This window comes from Meleagris gallopavo, chromosome 13, assembly GCF_905368555.1.
Source record: "Meleagris gallopavo chromosome 13, MGAL_WU_HG_1.1, whole genome shotgun sequence".
Classification (NCBI taxonomy): Eukaryota; Metazoa; Chordata; class Aves; order Galliformes; family Phasianidae; genus Meleagris; species Meleagris gallopavo.
This window is the reverse complement of record NC_139416.1, coordinates 17,832,501-17,849,968: the sequence shown is the minus strand read 5'-3', so window position 1 is coordinate 17,849,968 and position 17,468 is coordinate 17,832,501. Positions and strand designations below refer to the sequence as shown.

Genomic DNA, 17,468 nt, shown 5'->3' with positions numbered 1-17,468 from the left:
CCATCCCTACGCCCGCCGCCGCCATGTTCCGCAGCCTGCTGGTAGCGGCGGCGCAGCGCCCCCAGGCCTCGGGCCCCGGCCCCCCCCGCCCGCCGCCCCCCGCCGGCCCCGCGGCCGAAGCGCTGGAGGCGCAGTTCAGCTGCCCCATCTGCCTGGAGGTCTTTCACCGCGCCGTCGGCATCGCGGGCTGCGGCCACACGTGAGCGGGGGCGGCGGCGATGGGGGGGTTGAGGGGGTCGGTGTGGGCGGTGAGCCCGGGGCGGGTGGCGGTGCGTGGGGAGGGCTGGGCTCCAGCCGGGCCCCCAGAACCGGGCCCCACATCCCGCTGTCCGGCCAGAACCGGGCTGTCAGCCCATCCTGCATCACGCCCCATGCCCTGCCTGCCGTCCCACAGCCTTGCTGGCACCGGAGTCACTGTGCCGTGCCATCCCGTGCCGTGCCATCCCGTGCCGTGCCATCCCGTGCCGTGCCATCCCGTTCCTTACCTGTAACAGGGACCTCCAACCCAGGACCCTCATCCTATCCCACAGCACACCCAGTACCGACCCATATCCCATCTCCTGCCTCACACCATACTGTCACAGAATAGTTGGGTTGGATGGGACCTCAAAGATTATCCATTTCCAAGCTCCTGCCGTGGCTGGGGTTGCTAACTGCTAAATCAGGAGCCAGATGAGGCTGCACTGGGCCCCATCCAAGCTGAATGCCTCCAGGGATAGGGCACCCACAATTCCTCCACATCAGGGCCCCATCCCGCACTCCAGCTGGTACCGGGATCCCCCATCCCATCCTGTGCTCACACCGAGTCCTGCTGTTCCTCCCCAAAGCTGAGTTCTCCCCTTGGCTGTTCCAGTTGGGGTTTCAGATTGGAAATCCCCATTGACACCCATGGGAGTGCACTGGATCCCCTTGGCAGCACGGTGTGTCGGTGCCACCTCTGAGCAGCTTTTGGGGACATCCTCATCCCATGGCTGTGGCAGCTCTTGATGTGCTTGAGGCTGAGGGTGCTGCACGGGGTTGGAAGGGAACTGGAGCAGAGGACCCCCCTATGGTGTTTCCCCCTCTCATCTGCAGTGCACGTGGCTCCTCCGCAGCCCTGGCCCTGTTAAGTGTGCCACGCTGCCACCTGGGAATCCCCGGCAGTGACATCCTTGCAGGCTTTGCTGCTGTCATGTGGAGAGGCAGTGTGTGAGATAGGGGCTGTGCCAGCTGCCAGCACAGCTGCGGAATGACATGAGCTGGGTAGCAGATGGGGACACTGTGGCACTTTAGGCGACCACGTCTGAGTGCGAAGGGGTTGCAAGAAGAGGATGGGAGGTGGCACAGTGCTCAGCCCTCCCCCTCCGTGTGGCTGTGTGGGCTTCCTTTGTGCTGCAGACTTAAAGACCTTGAGAGGAGGTGAGCTGGGCTCTAATGCTTGAGCTTGCATGCTCGCTTTGTTCCTTGCAGCTTGAGTGCTCAGCGCCCATTATTGTTTGGCTCTGCTCAAATCTGGGCCGTCTGCTCACTGCTCCTGGCCTTGAGTCTCCAAGCAGCAGGCACACGTGCGTGGAGCCCTATGGCACGTGCAAGGAGTGATGTTTGAAGGGCAAGCAGCTCCTTTGGGGATTGAGCTATGCCTGACTGCCCCTCATCATTTCCCACGCTGCCCTGTGAGGATGCTGCTTGCTAGGTTTTGGGGCCGCCCAAGATGCCCAGCAGCCCCGTGTCCTGCCCTGGGGCTGAGGTTTCACTCCTGCTGCTCTCTTTGCCCCCAGGTTCTGCGGGGAGTGCCTGCAGCCCTGCCTCCAGGTGCCATCCCCACTCTGCCCGCTCTGCCGCATGCCCTTCGACCCCAAGAAGGTAGAGAAGGCTTCCAGTGTGGAGAAACAGCTCTCATCCTACAAGGCTCCCTGCAGAGGCTGCAGCAAGAAGGTAAAGCATGGCCCAGCCCAGCAGTCAGGTGTGGGGTGCTTCTGGACCGGCTGTAGGGCTGTGATTCGTGGTGCACCTCCACAGGCTGTGCTGGTGTGCTTTCTGCCTTCCACTAACTGTGGGGGTTTCCCTGTAGCTTCCTGTCTGTCACCCTGAAACAAACCACTGTCATGGTGCCAGAGCAGTTCAGGGCTATGCATGTCAACAGTTCCTCTTTTGCAAAGGAAATTGGAGCTAGTGCTGCAATAACGTAGCCAGCCCGACTTCTTGTGTGTAACCTCGGTTTGCTCTGCTGTTGATTGGCCAAAGCGTGGTGAAAACTGCTTTCCTCTACCAAACCGGTGGCTCTGGTGCTTTGACTGACAGGTGAATGTGTTCCTGCAGCCTCTGGGAATATTTCTCCTCTCCTTCTCCAGGTGACCCTAGCAAAAATGCGGTCTCACGTCTCGTCTTGCGCAAAGGTGCAGGAGCAGATGGCCAACTGCCCCAAGTTTGTCCCAGTTGTCCCCACATCCCAGCCTATCCCCAGGTACTGTCATGTATTACATAGAAAAATGCAAATTGCACAGACATTCTCATCCATCTTCACTAGAAGCTCTAAAATCCAAACACGTGTTTTGCTTTCTCGTTATCCTGGGCTGTTCGCAACCACAAACATCAGCATGCTTATCCTGGTGGCATCTGCAGCCCTGGCACTGCCCTGTGTCTCAGCCAGCGAGAAAGGACTGAGCAGATCAGGGTGGCTGAGCTCACGGCTGGGCTGGGAACAGGCTGGTTTGGCTTTACTGTGGGCAGGTGGGACAAAGCAGAACAGGCAGCAACAGAGGTGGCTGGGTTTGTTTGGAAGAAGTTGATCCAGGCACTTGGCGGGGGTCTGAGCTTGTTCTCATTCTCTTTAGCAATATTCCCAATCGCTCAACGTTTGTGTGCCCATATTGTGGGGCCCGGAATCTGGACCAGCAGGAACTGGTAAAGCACTGCATGGAAAACCACCGCAATGACCCCAACAAAGTGGTGAGCAAGGCTGGGGTGGTTCTGGGTGGGTATTGCTGGAAATATGAACAGATTCATGGCAGCCCCTGCTGGCCTTGTTAGAGGCTCTCTGGAGTGAGCTGCCTCTGTCTCATTATGCTTGTGACCGAGCTGGTGCTGGGTTTGCTCTCCCCCTTGCTGTTGATCTGACTGAGGTGGGGAACTCGCAGCTCTGGCATCATCTGAAGGTGCTCATGTACACATTTAACTAGTCAGCAAGCTAAAAGCAGTCCGGGCCACGTGCCAGCAGTTTTGTGCGCAGAGGGATCTGCTGAGAGGGCAGAGGCACTTGGTATATCCACTGCAGTGGATACCCAACCCTAGAGAGAGGGACACTGCTCACTTCTCCCTTGTGCCATGGCTGCACCAGCTCCCTGATGCCCCCCAGGAGAGCTGGAGGTGGCTCAGTGCCCACATCTCACAGCTGCCCTGTCTCTGCCTGCTGCAGGTGTGCCCAGTCTGTTCAGCCATGCCCTGGGGGGACCCCAGCTACAAGAGTGCAAACTTCCTGCAGCACCTCCTGCACCGGCACAAGTTCTCCTATGACACCTTCGTGGTGAGTATGGCCGTGAGCCAGAACAGAATCATCTTTCCTGTGTCCCACACAGAGTGTCTGGGTGACAAATCCAGCCCTTCTTGCCTGCCAGGATTTGCCTGTCCTGGTTTGAAGCACATTGGGGTGTGCAAGGGGACAGTTTTTCCTTTGGGCTTTGTGGGATGCATGCAGCACACATAGCCCCACTTGGGAGAGCTTCTGGGTGTTCACACTGGTCCTTGTTAGACACACACTAAGGCAAAAGTCACCCCAAGAGCAGCAGAGAAAAATGTTATCCCTCCCCATGAAGATGGTTTGGTTTTTTCCATGTGCTCCATTAAACTCTTCCCCTGAGGGACTGTAATACAAAAGCCCTTTTCTTCAAGGCTTCACGTGGGGAAACACGAGGAGAGGGCGAGGAGCAGCCCAGCCTGCAGCATGGAAGGTCTGGCTACAGCACAGGGGACGTCCTTTTGGGGGGCTGCAGACCATCTGAGTGGGGCGTAGGAGTGTGACTGTGCAGCTTTGGTCACAGGGATTAGCAGATGATTTTATTAGCATCCTAACTTTGTTGCCTGGATCCCCCTCCAACTATTTGCAGAGAAATATCCCAGGAAAGGGTTGACTGGAACACTGGAGAAGCGTGTAGCCTTGCAAGAAAGCTTTCCCTGGAGCCCATCTGGGAAACCAGGGCCAGTTTTATCCCTGCCTGCTGCCATGTCTGAAAGCACGGGTGATGGCAGGACTCTCAACCCAGGCAGGAGAGGGACTGCGACACAAAGACAGGGCAGCACAACCTCACACCACTGCCTTCCTGACCATCCGTTCTCTGTTTTTAGGACTATAACATCGACGAGGAGGCAGCACTGCAGGCTGCTCTGGCTCTGTCACTCTCTGAGAACTGAGGGCCGCCATGGAGCTTTGCTTCGGACCCCACCTCACACCCCTTTTGCACACTCGACCTTCCTGCTGGGGAGGCATGGAACTCATTGCCCCCTGAGAATCACCGCCTCTCTTCCCTCACTTCTGTGGGCTGATCCCACCACCACGAAGAAGGTGGAGATGCCTCAGCATCACTCTGGACTGGTGAGTGAGCAGAGCCGTCCGCTGCTGGGAGGAGAGAGGACAGGGGACCGTTCCTCAGTTAGGCATTTCATATCCGTACACGGAGTGTATACCTGTATCCAGATCTATTTATTATTAGATGCTTTTTGGCACCATTTGTCTTCATGCTCTTTGTTGCAATTTGATAGGTACGTAAAACTACGTTGCGTTTTATGCAGAAAAGCCCTCGTTTCAAACTGCAACCATCCACGTCCTTTTGGGGTTTGTTTGTTTGGTTTTTTTTTGGTTTTTTGGTTTTTTTTTTTTTTTTTGGCAAAAGGAAGAAAGCAGCACAGAGTGTTTTGTTTCTTTTTAAACCCCACGAGGTTATTTCTGGAGACGTCGCTCTGTCCCCCCACGCTGCAGTTGGGAGCTGCCCTCCTCTTCCTGCTGCCACGCAGCCCAGCCCAAAAGCAGCAGGCTGAATCCCAGAGCGAGACTGCAGGCCTGCTGTGCCCACATGGCAGCGGATTTGGAGCTGTGGACTGTCCCAGTGCAACTCCCACCTCCCTCCTTTTGTACCAGCTCTTGTAATACTGCGTTCTGTTTTTCTACATGAAGCGGCGTGACGCCTTTTCCACGTTTTATAGAGCAGGAACAGAAGCTGTTACTCTTCACACTGCAATATCCGTCACTGGGGACGAGAGTATTTTTATGGAACATTATTAAGAAAGTATATTTTTTAACAAAGCAACAAAAAGAAACCAACCAAACGAACACGCTGTGGATTTGAAATGGGGTGGGAGGGAAGAGCTGAACCCTGGGCCTGCAGCTGGGACTCTGCTGAGCCACGTGAGCATCTGGGCTTCCTCCTCTCTTCTCTCCGACCTGTCTGTCCCCTTCTGCTGTCAGCTTTACTCTGCAGGCGGTGATGAGGCCGTGTCAGCGCAGCGCTGTGTTGGTCAGAACATGGCCAGCCCCACAGCTCTGCTTCAAAAAGGACCTTTGGGAGGACAAGCAGCCCCTTTGTTGTATGGCTGTGATCCCTGGGCTGTTGGCTGCATCACTGGGCTCCTTGGGTTCTTGCTGGGTGCAGCTTCTCGTAGCTTCTCTGAGCTGTGAGTGGGCTTCCTTCCTCTGCCCACAGTTTGCTCTCTCAGATGCTTGTAATTAAACAGCAAGCAGTGTTTGAGCCCTGAGCTGGGAGCAAAGGGTGCAGCCCACCAGGCTGGGCTTGCGAAAGCCCTGCTGGAAATTGCCCAAGTTTGGATTTTCTTCCAAACCCACTGCACTGCTGTAACCCTTTGGCATGGCAGAGGAGGGTTTCACTAGGAGGCTTTGTGCTCCTGCAGTGGCAGTGTTAATCCTTGCAGGCAGAGCTGGCTGCGTGGCACTGCTGGGTGTAACCCGGAGAGGCAGCTTGCATGTGGGTGCATGGTGGGGATGCAAGAGGGTTTGGTGCTGCCAGCTGGTGCTCGATGCAGAGCAGCTGGGTTGTGTGTGGCTGCCAGCTGTGTGGGGATGTCTGCCCTTGGTGGCTGTGCAGAATGCCAGCCCTAACGCAGAGCATCTTGTCCCCTGAACCAGGAGACTTCAAGTGGAGCAGTTGCTGCTCCGAGTGAAGTTCCATAGCTCCCTGTACTGGACAGGCAGAAATCAGCTGCAGGGCACGTCTGTGTTCCCATGCCACGCAGTGTTGGGGCAGAAGGTGCAGCTCTTTGTGCCCTTCCCTTTTGCCCTGCAGCCTGCCTAGGCCAGCAGGTTTCTGTGCCCCACCGTCCCCTTCCTCCCTGCCCTGTGCTGTCTGCTCTGCTCAGCTGAGTGTGGGTGGAAGGGAGATCTGCCTGGCTTCAGGCTGCCACAAGCCTGAGCACGGCCGTGGCCCTGTGCAGCATAATTCCCTTCCCATGCAATGGGTTGCCAGCAGCTGGAGGAGAAGAGCTGCCTGTTGGTGCCCTGCCACCCTCTGGGGTCACACCAGCAAGGAGGATGACCCAGGTTACCACGTGAAGGCAGTGAGTTGACACCTGCTTCCCAACAGGGCTTTGAGATGGCTTTGGGAAGAGTGCTCCGGAGGGCAGCAGCCCCCACTGTGTGCTGGAGGAGGTCCCAAAGAGTCTCTCCAAGTTGGACCCCAAGCTTTGCCCCCAAGGCTACCAGCCATGCTCTGTGCTGTGGGAAGCAGGCACAGTCCTGTCCGGGGCTGTCCCAAAGGACAGCATGCTGCTGGGATGTGCCACTGCTCTGCTCTGGGGCTGTACCTGTGCCAGCGGGGCTGGGGTGCTGCCTGCATCCCCACTCAGAGAAGTATCCTTTTGTGGATTGCCTGAGTCCTGGCTCCCTCCAGCTCTGCTCTAGCAATACTGTCTTTTTACTTTAAGTAGTACTAAGTGTTCTGGGGGCCGGGGTCTCCCCTGTGCTTCTGGCAGCCCCCTGGCAGGGGGTAAGGGCTGGGGCTGCTCTGCTCCCTCTGTGCAGCCAGGGTTAGTGGGAAGCTGTGGTGTCTTCCCTACCCAGCACTGTACCCTTGCCATGTATCCAACCCAGGGGCTTTACCTGCTCCCACTGGGATGGAGCAGGGACATCAGAGAGGAACCTAGTTGGTTTCCCTGTCCCCTCCTTGTCTAGGACCCCTGGGTTCCTGCTTAGAGGGCTCTGCCACATGCAGCCCTCCATTGGAGCTCTTGCTGCCTGCCTTGGGCAATCTGGGACAGTGCTTTTAATGTCTGTCTCCTTCCTCCTCCTTCTCTTCCTCCTCCTCCTCTTCCTCTCTTTTGCCCCGGCAGTGTTGGAGCAGGGGCAGCAGTGGCTGCTTTTGTAAAGCACTTTAAGGCAGCACGGGCAGCTCCTGCCTCTTGCACCCCTTGGTGTGGGATTGGGAATCCTGCTGCGCTGCCAGCTGTGCTCGTCCATGTTACCCTGACTTTTTGCATAATGACTAGAACTTTTAACGAGACATACCGTTTTTTGAAAAAGAAGAAGAAAAATAATAATAATAATTATAAAAATACAACGACGTATTTGTAGCAAACCATTTTTTCTCAATAAAGGCAGTTTCATCCATGGGTGGCCTCGGACTGCAGTCTGTGCCCCCCAAGGTGTCCAGGTGGGGAGCAGAATGGGACGGCACTGGGGCCAAAATCCTTCCCTGTGCAAAGAGCTCATTCTTACAGCCCTGTGCCCTGAGTCATTAACTCCTGCCATTAATGGAGGGATTTGGCAATGCTACGACATCACCAGACCCCATGGGAGCCCCGTGGCCACCTGTGCCCAGTACTGGCAGCGTGTCCTGGCACGTGCTGTCCCAAAAGCACTGCTGGGTGTGAGCCAGGGCAGTGTGATGGGTGTTCCTGCTCCGGGTGTCCTGGCTCTGTGCCCCTATGGGATTCCCTGAGGATGCAGTGCTGGCTCTGCTCAGCATCTTTCTCCAGTTCAGGCGCTCTGAGGCTGAGTGTGCCCTGCCTCAATTTCTGCACCATAGAGGGTTTTGGGGCTTTGGACTCTGCAATCATTAAAAGTGGAGCTGAACCCCACGGCTGTGAACAGAGAGATGTCCTTTATTGATGCAGTGCATCCTCTTCCCCATCCCACATCCCCTGCCCTGCTCACCACTGTGTCCCCATGGATGGAGCCAAGCTGCCCCCATGCCCCCAAGCCAGGCTTTTTGGGCTGAGGGGGTCTGTGCTACTCCTGGCTGCTTTTGGGTGGGAAACCCTCTAAAGAAGAGCAGGGTTTTACTGAGCTCAGCTATAACCCAAGCACAGTGCCATGGCTCCCCTGGCTGTGCCCTGCTGGCCATAGGATCCCTGGGGCTGGAGCTGGCTGTCCCTTGGGTCTTAGCACTGCTGTGCTGAGGAGACTTCTGGCCTGGGTGCTCCTATAGGATTTGTACCCTAGGGATCCCACAAATAACTGAGCATCCCCAGCGTGGTGATGGTGCCCCACGGTGTCACCTGGTGGCTGGAGAGCCCTGGGGGCATATGGGGGATGTCAGCAGAGGGGTGCCATGCCCCTCCCCGTGTGCTGTTTGCAGCCCCACTGGGCTAAATCGGGTCCCCACCTGTCCCTGTGACAGGGAAAGAATCCCACACCCCAAAATAGCCGTGTGCCTTCCTCTCGCCCATGGAAAATGCTTATAAAGCTCTGGGGGGTGCACTCAGAGCCTGGGGTGGCCCCCACTGCACCTGCCAGCACCCACTGGGGGTGGTCACCCGAAATACAACCTATGGGCTGCTCCCTCGGCCTCGGGTGGGGGCTTTTGGGCCCACCCCCAGCAGTGTCAGCCACATACCAGGCGTGTGCCCACCTCCAGGCACAGGGATGAGGGACAAAAATACCCCATGGGAGTGAGGGGACACTGGGGGGGGGGTGGATCTCGGCTGCCAAAGGGGGAATAGGGGCTCCCGCTGCTTGTCAGGCTGGGGAGTGTGTGCTGGGAGCACTGGGGTTACTGGGAGCTCTGGCACTGGGGGTGTATAGTGGGGTTACTGTGGGCACTGGGTGGGTAGTGGGGGTACTGGGGGTGCTGGTGGCACTGGGAGCCCCGGAATAGGGGTACTGGGAGCACAGACCCTCAGCACAGCTCATCTCCGCGCATGCGCGCTGCTCACACGGCGCCACGTTCGCCCCGCCCCCTTCACGCCCTCGCTCTGCTCCATCAATGGGCGGGATGGGGCGGGGCCGCCCCGTGGTCCGATGTCTGCTATTGGTCGTCCGGCCCCGGCCGCTGTGCCGCTAGCCAATAGCGTGGCGGGACTCACACGCGCGAGCGGGTGGGCGGGGCGTGGCGGCGGCGGTGTGCGGAAGCATGGCGGCGGAACGGGGCACGGCGCGGGTCACCTGCACAGCGCCCGTCAACATCGCCGTCATCAAATACTGTGAGTGCGGGCGGGGGACGCGGGGTCGTGCCGTGCCGGGTTTTGCTGTGCTACGTGATGTGCCATGTCGTGCCGTGCCGTGCCAGGCAGTGCCGTGCTGTGCTGAGCTGTGCCACGCTGTGCCACGCTGTGCCACGCTGTGCCACGCTGTGCCACGCTGTGCCATGCCCATCCCGAGCAGTGCCGTGCAGTGCCAAACCGTGCCGTGCAGTGCTGTGCTGTGTTGTGCCGTTCCAAGCAGCATGGAATGCTGTGCCATGCAGTGCTGATGGGCAGCAAGCAGTGCCATGCCATGCCATGCCACGCCAAGCGGTGCCATGCCATGCCAGGCAGTGCCGTGCTATGCACAGAGGCACTGTGCCATGCCAAGCATTGCTGTACCTCTCCACATCTCTCGCAGGGGGTAAGCGTGACACCGACCTCATCCTGCCCATCAACTCCTCACTCAGCGTGACGCTGCACCAGGACCAGGTTGGTGCAGGGCTGCGTGCCCACCCCCAGCCCTGGGGATCCGATATCCCCCCACCCCCTCCATCCCCAGGGCTGCATGCCCCCGAGCTCAGCACCATCCCATACAGCTGAGGACCACCACCACAGCCGCCGCATGCCGTGACTTCACCGAAGACCGCCTGTGGCTGAATGGGGAGGAGGTGGATGCAGGGCAGCCCCGGCTGCAGGCCTGCCTGCGGGAAGGTGAGCTGTGCCGGGGTGGGTGGGGGCACAGAGCCACATGTCCTGTGCTTCCCTATAACCCCATCCCCGCACAGTGCGGCGCTTGGCCCGCAAGAGACGCGGTGACGATGCTGCAGCCCCACTCAGCCTCTCCTACAAAGTGCACGTCGCCTCCGAGAACAACTTCCCCACTGCTGCTGGGTTGGCATCCTCAGCTGCTGGTTATGCCTGCCTGGGTGGGTATGGGGGACAGCGGGGGGTGGAGGGCAGGGTGATGGGGACAGCGTGAGCACAGCAGTGTTATCCCTGCAGTGTCAGCACTGGCACGGCTGTATGGTGTGGAGGGAGAGCTGTCAGAGGTGGCACGGCGTGGGTCGGGCAGTGCGTGCCGCAGTATGCTGGGGGGCTTCGTGCAGTGGCACCGCGGGGAGCGGCCGGACGGCAAGGACAGCGTGGCACAGCAGCTGGCACCTGAGACACACTGGCCGGAGCTGAGCGTCCTCGTGCTGGTGGTGAGGGACGGGATTGCCGTTGGGGCTGGGAGCTGGCCCTCGTAGGGTGCCCACATCCTGTGGTCTCCTGTAGGTCAGCGGGGAGAAGAAGGCGGTGGGCAGCACGGCGGGGATGCAGACCAGCGTGGACACCAGCCCCCTGCTGAAGGTGGGTTGGATGTTTGGTGATGAGCAGCGCAGGCTGCCTGGGGAGGTGGGGCAGTCCCATCCCTGGGGGTGTCCCAGAACTGCAGAGCTGTGGCACGTGGGGGCATGGTCAGTGAGCACAGATCTTAGAAGTCTCCTTCAATGGTTTTCTGCAGTGGGGCTGTGGGACTCTGAGGGGGGGGGCTGTGGGGAGGCAAATCCCATGGGATTTGTGAGATGTTCCCCCTTGGTGCTCTCCCTATAGTACCGTGCTGAGATGGTGGTGCCGGAGCGCATGACCCGCATGGCGCGCTGCATCCAGGATCGGGACTTTGAGGCCTTTGGCCAGCTGACCATGCAGGACAGCAATCAGTTCCACGCCACCTGCCTTGACACCTTCCCTCCCATCTTCTACCTCAACGACATCTCGCAGCGCATCATCGCCCTGGCACACCGCTTCAACGCCCACCACGGGCGCACCAAGGTAGGGCAGCCCCCCCACGGCCCCGTCCCGCTGGCACTGTGCACCTCTCACTGTGTCCCCGTCCCCAGGTGGCTTACACCTTTGATGCCGGCCCCAACGCGGTCATCTTCATGCTGGAGGACACGGTGGATGAGTTCGTGGAGGTGGTGAGGCGCAGCTTCCCACCCAACTCCAATGGGGACCAGTAAGGGTGTTGTCATTTGGGACTGGTGGGATGGGAATGGGGTTGGGGTTGGGAAAAGGTGGGGTAGGAATGGGTATGGAGATGGGTGTAGGCACTGGTGGGATGGTGATAGGGATGGAGATGGGGACTGGAGGGATGGAGATGGAGTTGTGGATAGGGACTGGTGGGATAGCAATGGGAATGGAACCATGGGACGGGGACGTGGGATGGGGTTGGGGACAGCTGAGTGCCATCCCTGCTGCAGGTTCCTTCGAGGCCGACCTGTTGGCACGGCGGTGCTGCCAGAGGAGCTGGTGTCAGCCGTGGTGGTGGATCCAGTGCCAGGGGCCATTCGCTACATCCTACACACAAAGGTATGGGGGGGGACAGGGCCCCGACCCTACTGCTGCCTGCTGTCCCCTAACACAGCTCCTGTCCCCACAGCCTGGCCCTGGCCCACAGCTCCTGGATGACCCCAGCCAGCACCTGCTGGGCCCTGATGGGCTGCCGTGCCGCTCTGCCTGAGAATGGGGGACTCTGTGATGGGGACACTATGATGGGGGACACCACCGGGGACAGCAGGGATGCCCAGCAGGGGCTCGCCCTGGGGGGCACACAGGCAGGGACCCACCATCCCAGTGCCTACTTTGGGGCTGTGAGGTGCTGTCCTCAGCTGTCCCCATCCTGGCCCAGACGTGTCCCCTCCCATTGCCTGGTTTTTACTCTTTTGTAACCAAATAATAGAGGTTTTCCAGCCGCAGCTCTGCTCTGGGGTTTGTTGGTTCTGTGTGCCGTGGGGTGATGGGGTGCTGTCCTGCCTCCCCCTGCTGTCCACTGTGCTGCTGTCCCCTGCAGCCAGCCTCTTGCCGGAGCTCAGCATGCCCTGTGTCCCACCGGGGGTCCACCCTGTCCCCAGTCACTCCGTGATCCCCATCAGGGCTGCTCCTGTCCCATGTCACCCTATGTTCCCGTGTCCCCCTATGGCCCGGCGCTGCGCTGGGGGGCGACGCTTGGGGGCGTGGCCTGCGCGAAAGGGGCGTGGTCTGCGACAAACGCTGTCAGCGAAAGTGGGCGTGGTTTGTGATTAGTGGGCGTGGCCTAAGCGTATTTACGGGCGTGGGTTACAAGAAGGGGGCGTGGCCAAAGGAGGGGAAGGGGTTCGGCTGCGCGGCTGCACCGCTGCCTTCCGGGTCGGGCTGAGCCGAGTCAAGTCGAGCCGGGCCATGGGGCAGATCGAGTGGGCCATGTGGGCCAACGAACAGGCGTTGGCGGCCGGGCTGAGTGAGTGCGGGATGGGGGTGCAGGGTTAAGGGGCTGGGTGATGAGGGGGAGGGGTTCGAAGGGCTGAATATGGGAGGGGATGCAGGGATGGGGTGAGGATACGGGGAGGGGGCTTTAGGGGTGAAGAGGCAGTGTTGAGGATGCAGGGCTATGGAGGTGGGATATGGAGAGGAGTCCGAGCCCCCGCCCCACGCAGCGACCCCTAGCTGTGTCGTCGCCCCCCGAGCCGTTCCCCCTCCCAGCCCGTTTTGGCCCAACCCCCCCCCGGGGATGGAGGAAGTGAGAGGCAATGAGGACGCGGAAGAGCTGGCGAGCCTGTCGTCCCCATCGTGTGTCACCGTGGGTCTCCCACGCTGTCCCCCAGCCACGCCACTACCGGGAGTTAACCTCCCCCCTTGCCCTCCCCCTCCCCCACCGTTCCCTGCTCGGGCTCCTGAGGGTCCCACGCGGAGCATCCCCCGATGTCCCCACTCGTTGGAGGTGCCAGGGATGGCAGCAATGTCCCCGCTGTCCCGCAGTCATGCTGACCGGAGGGGTCGTGGCGGTGGCTGGGCAGTTCAAGGGCTGGTACTTCGCCGCGTACGCCATGTATCCTTATGGGACTCGGGGTGGGAGGGGGCACCTGACCCTGTGCAGGTAGGGAGGGGGGTGTCCCACATCGTCTTCCTGCTGTTTGGCCCCACATCGTTTCATTCCTGCCCCTTTCCCTACAGAATTCACCCCCACCCTTGACCCCATTTCTGCCCCATTCCCTATGGATTTCACCCCCTACCCTTGGCTCTGGACACCCCTTTTCCTTGACCCCCCCGACTCAGTGCTGCAGGTGCCTTCGTCTGCCTTCTGGAGTACCCACGCAGCAAGAGGCAGAAGGGTTCCACAATGGAGCGCTGGTGAGTGATAGGGTGGTATTGGTGGTATTGGGGTTGCTACGTGTTGGGGGGGGGGTCCTTTAGGGTTGGGTGCCCCCCTGACTCTGCATATTACCCCACAGTGGCCAGAGGTACATGACGGCAGTGCTGAAGGTGTTTGGACCACTCACCCGGAATTACTACATCCGTGCCATCCTGCATGCAGCGTGAGTGGGGTGTGGGGTTGGGGGGCACACCCTGAATCACCCCCTTCACCCTCCTTTATACCCTCAGACTGGCCGTCCCTGCTGGCTTCCTGCTTTCCACCATCCTGGGCACTGTCTGTCTGGGCATTGCCAGCGGCATCTACCTGCTGGTGAGCTGCTCTGGGGGGGCAGGGGGTGGTTATGGGGTTGAAGGAGAAGGCTTCCCCACTGACTGCCCCCTTCCCCTCTGACCCTGCAGGCAGCTGTGCGTGGGGAGGAGTGGCGACCCATTGAGCAGAAGCCCCGGGAGCGGCCACATATGGGGGACACCATCAAGCAGCCCCCCAGCAACCCCCCACCTCGACCCCCTGCTGATGCACGCAGGAAGCAGGCGGTCGAAGTTGGGGGGCAAGTGAACCCCATCCCTGTAGAGGTTGAGTAACACGGAGTTGGGGGTCCTGCTGCTGCACTCACTTCCCAGCTGCACCCCTCACCCCCCCGACTGGTCCCCAAACCCCTGGGGGTGCTCATCCCTCTCCCAGCTTCTGGGTGATCTCAGAATCCCTGGAGCTGTTGAGATGCCCCCCCATATCCCAGGGGACTCCCCCAGCCACACAGCCCCACTGTGCTGCTGGGATTCACGCAGCTCTGCTCGCTGCACCACCTCTTCACATTTTGTATGTTGTCTTTTTTTTTTTTTTTTTTTTTCTCTTCTTTTTTTCTCTGGTTGCTTTTTGCAATAAAAGGACCAAAAGGCCCCAGATCCTTCCTGACCCCACTCCATTCATTGCCCCTGTGTGCCCTGGGTGCAAGGTTGGAGTTCGATGCCCAAATCTTTAGTGATCCCAGTGATGGACACTAAATAGGGACAGACTTGAGGACACATGGTCCCCAGAGGTGACACCCAGCCCCTTACCCCCTCCCACCCCCCCAGCACCCATGGGTGCTCTGAAGGTATGTGGGACAACCCCGGTAGGTGGCGCTGAGCCCATGGGATGTGAGTGCCCAGGGCAGAGCAGTGGGAAAGGAGTGGGTGGTGATGGGGTGCTGGTGTGGGGTTGTCCTTCTCCTGCTCTCCCCATTGCCTCCCCCTTCCCCTGGGTGTCCTTTGGGGATGGCAGATGCCCCCCAGCATCCAGGGGCAGCTGGAATCGGTATCAGATGCACCTTTATCCCTCCATCCTTGGTAACTCCCCTCCAGCATCCACAGGGCACACCTGGGGGACCCGTGCACCTCTGCCCCTTCCCCTCCCAGTTATCCCAGTGTGGCACATTGGGAGTCAGGCTTTTATTTTCAGGCTGCACACTGCCGGCGTTAAATAGCACACGGAGGTCTCAATAAATAGCACTGGGGGGGAATAAATAACTGGGAAGCACCCGGGGAGGGCTGCAGGTGTGGGCTGAGGCTGAGCCCAGGGCTGCTGCCTTATGGGGGGCTAGGGAGGGTCAGCAATAAATACGGGGTTACAAAAATAAATCCCCCAGCGGGCATCATAAATAACTCATAAATAAACGGTGATGGGGTCGAGGAGGAGGGCGGGGTGGGTGGAACAAGTGCTCTAAAACAAGCACGAGGAGGGTGACACGGTCACGGGGTCGGGGGTGCTCCAAGGGAGCGGGGTCAGCGCCCGGTGCGGGGCAGGACGCAGGTGCAGCCCACGGGCACACGGATGTAGTCCACCTCGAAGGTGATGAGGCCGGGGCTGGAGGGGCGCGGGCAGGGCTTGCGGCGCAGCACCATCATGGTCTGGTGGATGAGCACCGAGTTGAGCGCCGTGGTCTCCCTCCCTGTCTTCACATCCACGCAGCCGGTGCACAGGCACTCGGCGAAGGCCAGCTTGCGTGGGTAGCGGTCCTCGTCCTCATCGATGCTGCAAGAAGGACAAGGTGTGAAGGGTTGACGTGGTGAGCAACTGCCCCTGTGTGTCCATCCTGCTGTGTCCATTTGTCTGAAGCCCTCTGTGTCCATCCCTCTCAGTCCTTCTCCATCCCACTGTATCCATCCCACTATGTCTAATTCTCTCCATCCCTATCTGTCCCACTCTGCCCCTCTGCATCCGTCCCTCTCAATCCCACTGCATCCATCCCACTCCATACCACTGTGCCCATTGCTATCCAGCCCGCTATTTCCATCCCACTCTATCCCAGTGCTTGTTCCTGTCCATCCTGCTGCATCCTACTGTGTTTATCCCTATTCATCCCTCTCCATCTCTGTGTTCATCCTGCTGTGTCCATCCTGCTCCATTCCACTCCGTCCATCCCGCTGTGCCCATCCCTCTCCATCCCACTATGCCCATCCCTATCCATTCTGCTGTATCCCAGTCCATCCCTCTCCATCCCACTACGCCCATCCCTCACAATCCCATTGCATCCATCCCAATATGTTCATTCCACAGTGCCCATCCCACTGCATCCATCCTGCTGTGCCCATCCCACTGCATCCATCCTGCTGTGCCCATCCCACTGCATCCATCCTGCTGTGCCCATCCCTCTCCATCCCTCTCCATCCCTCTCCATCCCTCTCCATCCCTCTCCATCCCTCTCCATCCCTCTCCATCCCTCTCCATCCCTCTCCATCCCTCTCCATCCCTCTCCATCCCTCTCCATCCCTCTCCATCCCTCTCCATCCCTCTCCATCCCTCTCCATCCCTCTCCATCCCTCTCCATCCCTCTCCATCCCTCATACCCACCGGTACCGCCACGGTGAGATGGATCTCTCATGGGGCTCACTGTGCAGCCCTGCCCGGAGCTGCAACGCGGGGCAGGAATGCTCTCTGCGTCTCCGTCGCCGTTGGCCAGCCTCGATCTGGGGCACCAACTGCACGGGCACGTGCTGCTCCCAGCGCAGGCTGCGGCCCAGGAGATGTGCAGGAGCCTCTCCATCCCGCAGCTCTGCCGCGCCGTAGCAGCGCACGTGGGGATGGTGGTGCGTGGGGACGGCAGGACGGCGCAGGCAGCAGCACAGCACCACGGCGCTCAGCAGCGCCAGCGCTCCCAGCCAGCCCTGTGTGGGGTGCAGGGGATCAGCTCCGTGTGTGTTACACGCATCAACATACGTGTGGCATGCAGCACGTTTGCGCACACGCGTGTAACACACAACGCAGATCTAACGTGTCATGCGTAACGTGCAGCTAGCACATCTGTGCACGCACGGATACAAAAAGATGTAACAGACACGCATCACATATATGCAATTATATTTACACACACATAACGTGCACGTTTGTACACACATATAGCACATGTGCATGCTTACGATCCGTTTATACACAACGTGCACATGCAGAACACGTAATACATTTGTGCATGTATATAACATACATGTAGATATAATATATATGAAACACATACACATCTATACGTATGCACTATATACAAATGTATGTAACAAGTACACACATGTAGCACTTCTACACACATGTAGCACTTCTACACACATGTAGCACTTCTACACACATGTACACACAGATATGCACACACATGTGTATGCAACACATTTGAACGTACGTATTTAACACATCCCTACACATGGACAGGGAGAACACATGTATACACGCACCCATGCAATGCATCCATACACACGCATCTCTACATACACATGTATAACACATCTATGCACACACCCCCACCTAACACAGCTGTACACACACACATCTAACAGCCTTGTATACACGCACATCTATGTGCACACACACACGTAGATAACACAACCACATGCACACATCTCTACACACACACACCATACACACACGCATCTATACACACATCTAAGCA

General features: G+C 58.9%; 4 protein-coding genes across 5 annotated transcripts in view; 3 read left to right on the top strand and 1 right to left on the bottom strand.

The window, feature by feature from the left end:
- The first annotated feature begins 7 nt into the window (after positions 1–7).
- On the top strand, positions 8–7,588 carry RNF166 (ring finger protein 166). Of its 2 annotated transcripts, none has more exons than XM_085234676.1 (6): positions 8–199; positions 1,758–1,914; positions 2,331–2,443; positions 2,814–2,928; positions 3,395–3,502; positions 4,321–7,588. In XM_085234676.1, the coding sequence occupies exons 1-6, from the start codon at positions 24–26 to the stop codon at positions 4,384–4,386; spliced, it is 735 nt and encodes a 244-aa protein (XP_085090802.1). In that variant the 5' UTR covers positions 8–23; the 3' UTR covers positions 4,387–7,588. The 2 variants fall into 2 exon arrangements, with proteins under 2 accessions (XP_085090802.1, XP_019475412.2); XM_019619867.3 differs by lacking the exon at positions 8–199 and adding an exon at positions 271–1,398.
- A 1,670-nt stretch (positions 7,589–9,258) lies between these two features.
- Positions 9,259–12,119, top strand: MVD (mevalonate diphosphate decarboxylase). The gene is made up of 10 exons (XM_010718191.4): positions 9,259–9,402; positions 9,803–9,873; positions 9,981–10,095; positions 10,170–10,310; positions 10,387–10,586; positions 10,660–10,734; positions 10,978–11,196; positions 11,265–11,380; positions 11,625–11,733; positions 11,804–12,119. Exons 1-10 carry the CDS (start codon positions 9,333–9,335, stop codon positions 11,882–11,884), a joined length of 1,197 nt encoding a protein of 398 aa, XP_010716493.1. The 5' UTR covers positions 9,259–9,332; the 3' UTR covers positions 11,885–12,119.
- Positions 12,120–12,467: 348 nt separating this feature from the next.
- CYBA (cytochrome b-245 alpha chain) lies at positions 12,468–14,457 on the top strand. Its single transcript, XM_003209903.5, has 6 exons — positions 12,468–12,640; positions 13,159–13,228; positions 13,456–13,530; positions 13,632–13,715; positions 13,783–13,864; positions 13,954–14,457. The coding sequence occupies exons 1-6, from the start codon at positions 12,583–12,585 to the stop codon at positions 14,134–14,136; spliced, it is 552 nt and encodes a 183-aa protein (XP_003209951.2). The 5' UTR covers positions 12,468–12,582; the 3' UTR covers positions 14,137–14,457.
- Positions 14,458–14,941: 484 nt separating this feature from the next.
- IL17C (interleukin 17C) overlaps positions 14,942–17,468 on the bottom strand; it is a 5,107-nt gene continuing 2,580 nt past the window's right edge. Inside the window, exons 2-3 of the mRNA XM_085234553.1 lie at positions 16,385–16,698; positions 14,942–15,565 (exon numbers count right to left, since the gene is read on the bottom strand). Coding sequence (XP_085090679.1) covers positions 15,316–15,565; positions 16,385–16,698 — 564 coding nt within the window. The 3' untranslated portion in view covers positions 14,942–15,315. The remainder of the gene's footprint in view (positions 15,566–16,384; positions 16,699–17,468) is intronic.

Bases quoted from the DNA above. Each gene is read 5' to 3' on its own strand.
- CYBA (XM_003209903.5), top strand. From the start codon at position 12,583: ATGGGGCAGATCGAGTGGGCCATGTGGGCCAACGAACAGGCGTTGGCG. The intron at 12,641-13,158 runs GTGAGTGCGGGA...GCTGTCCCGCAG, and splicing joins GGCGTTGGCGGCCGGGCTGA to TCATGCTGACCGGAGGGGTC. The intron at 13,716-13,782 runs GTGAGTGGGGTG...TTATACCCTCAG, and splicing joins CGTGCCATCCTGCATGCAGC to ACTGGCCGTCCCTGCTGGCT.
- MVD (XM_010718191.4), top strand. From the start codon at position 9,333: ATGGCGGCGGAACGGGGCACGGCGCGGGTCACCTGCACAGCGCCCGTC. The intron at 9,403-9,802 runs GTGAGTGCGGGC...CATCTCTCGCAG, and splicing joins CATCGCCGTCATCAAATACT to GGGGTAAGCGTGACACCGAC. The intron at 11,734-11,803 runs GTATGGGGGGGG...CTGTCCCCACAG, and splicing joins GCTACATCCTACACACAAAG to CCTGGCCCTGGCCCACAGCT.
- RNF166 (XM_085234676.1), top strand. From the start codon at position 24: ATGTTCCGCAGCCTGCTGGTAGCGGCGGCGCAGCGCCCCCAGGCCTCG. The intron at 200-1,757 runs GTGAGCGGGGGC...CTTTGCCCCCAG, and splicing joins ATCGCGGGCTGCGGCCACAC to GTTCTGCGGGGAGTGCCTGC. The intron at 3,503-4,320 runs GTGAGTATGGCC...CTCTGTTTTTAG, and splicing joins TCTCCTATGACACCTTCGTG to GACTATAACATCGACGAGGA.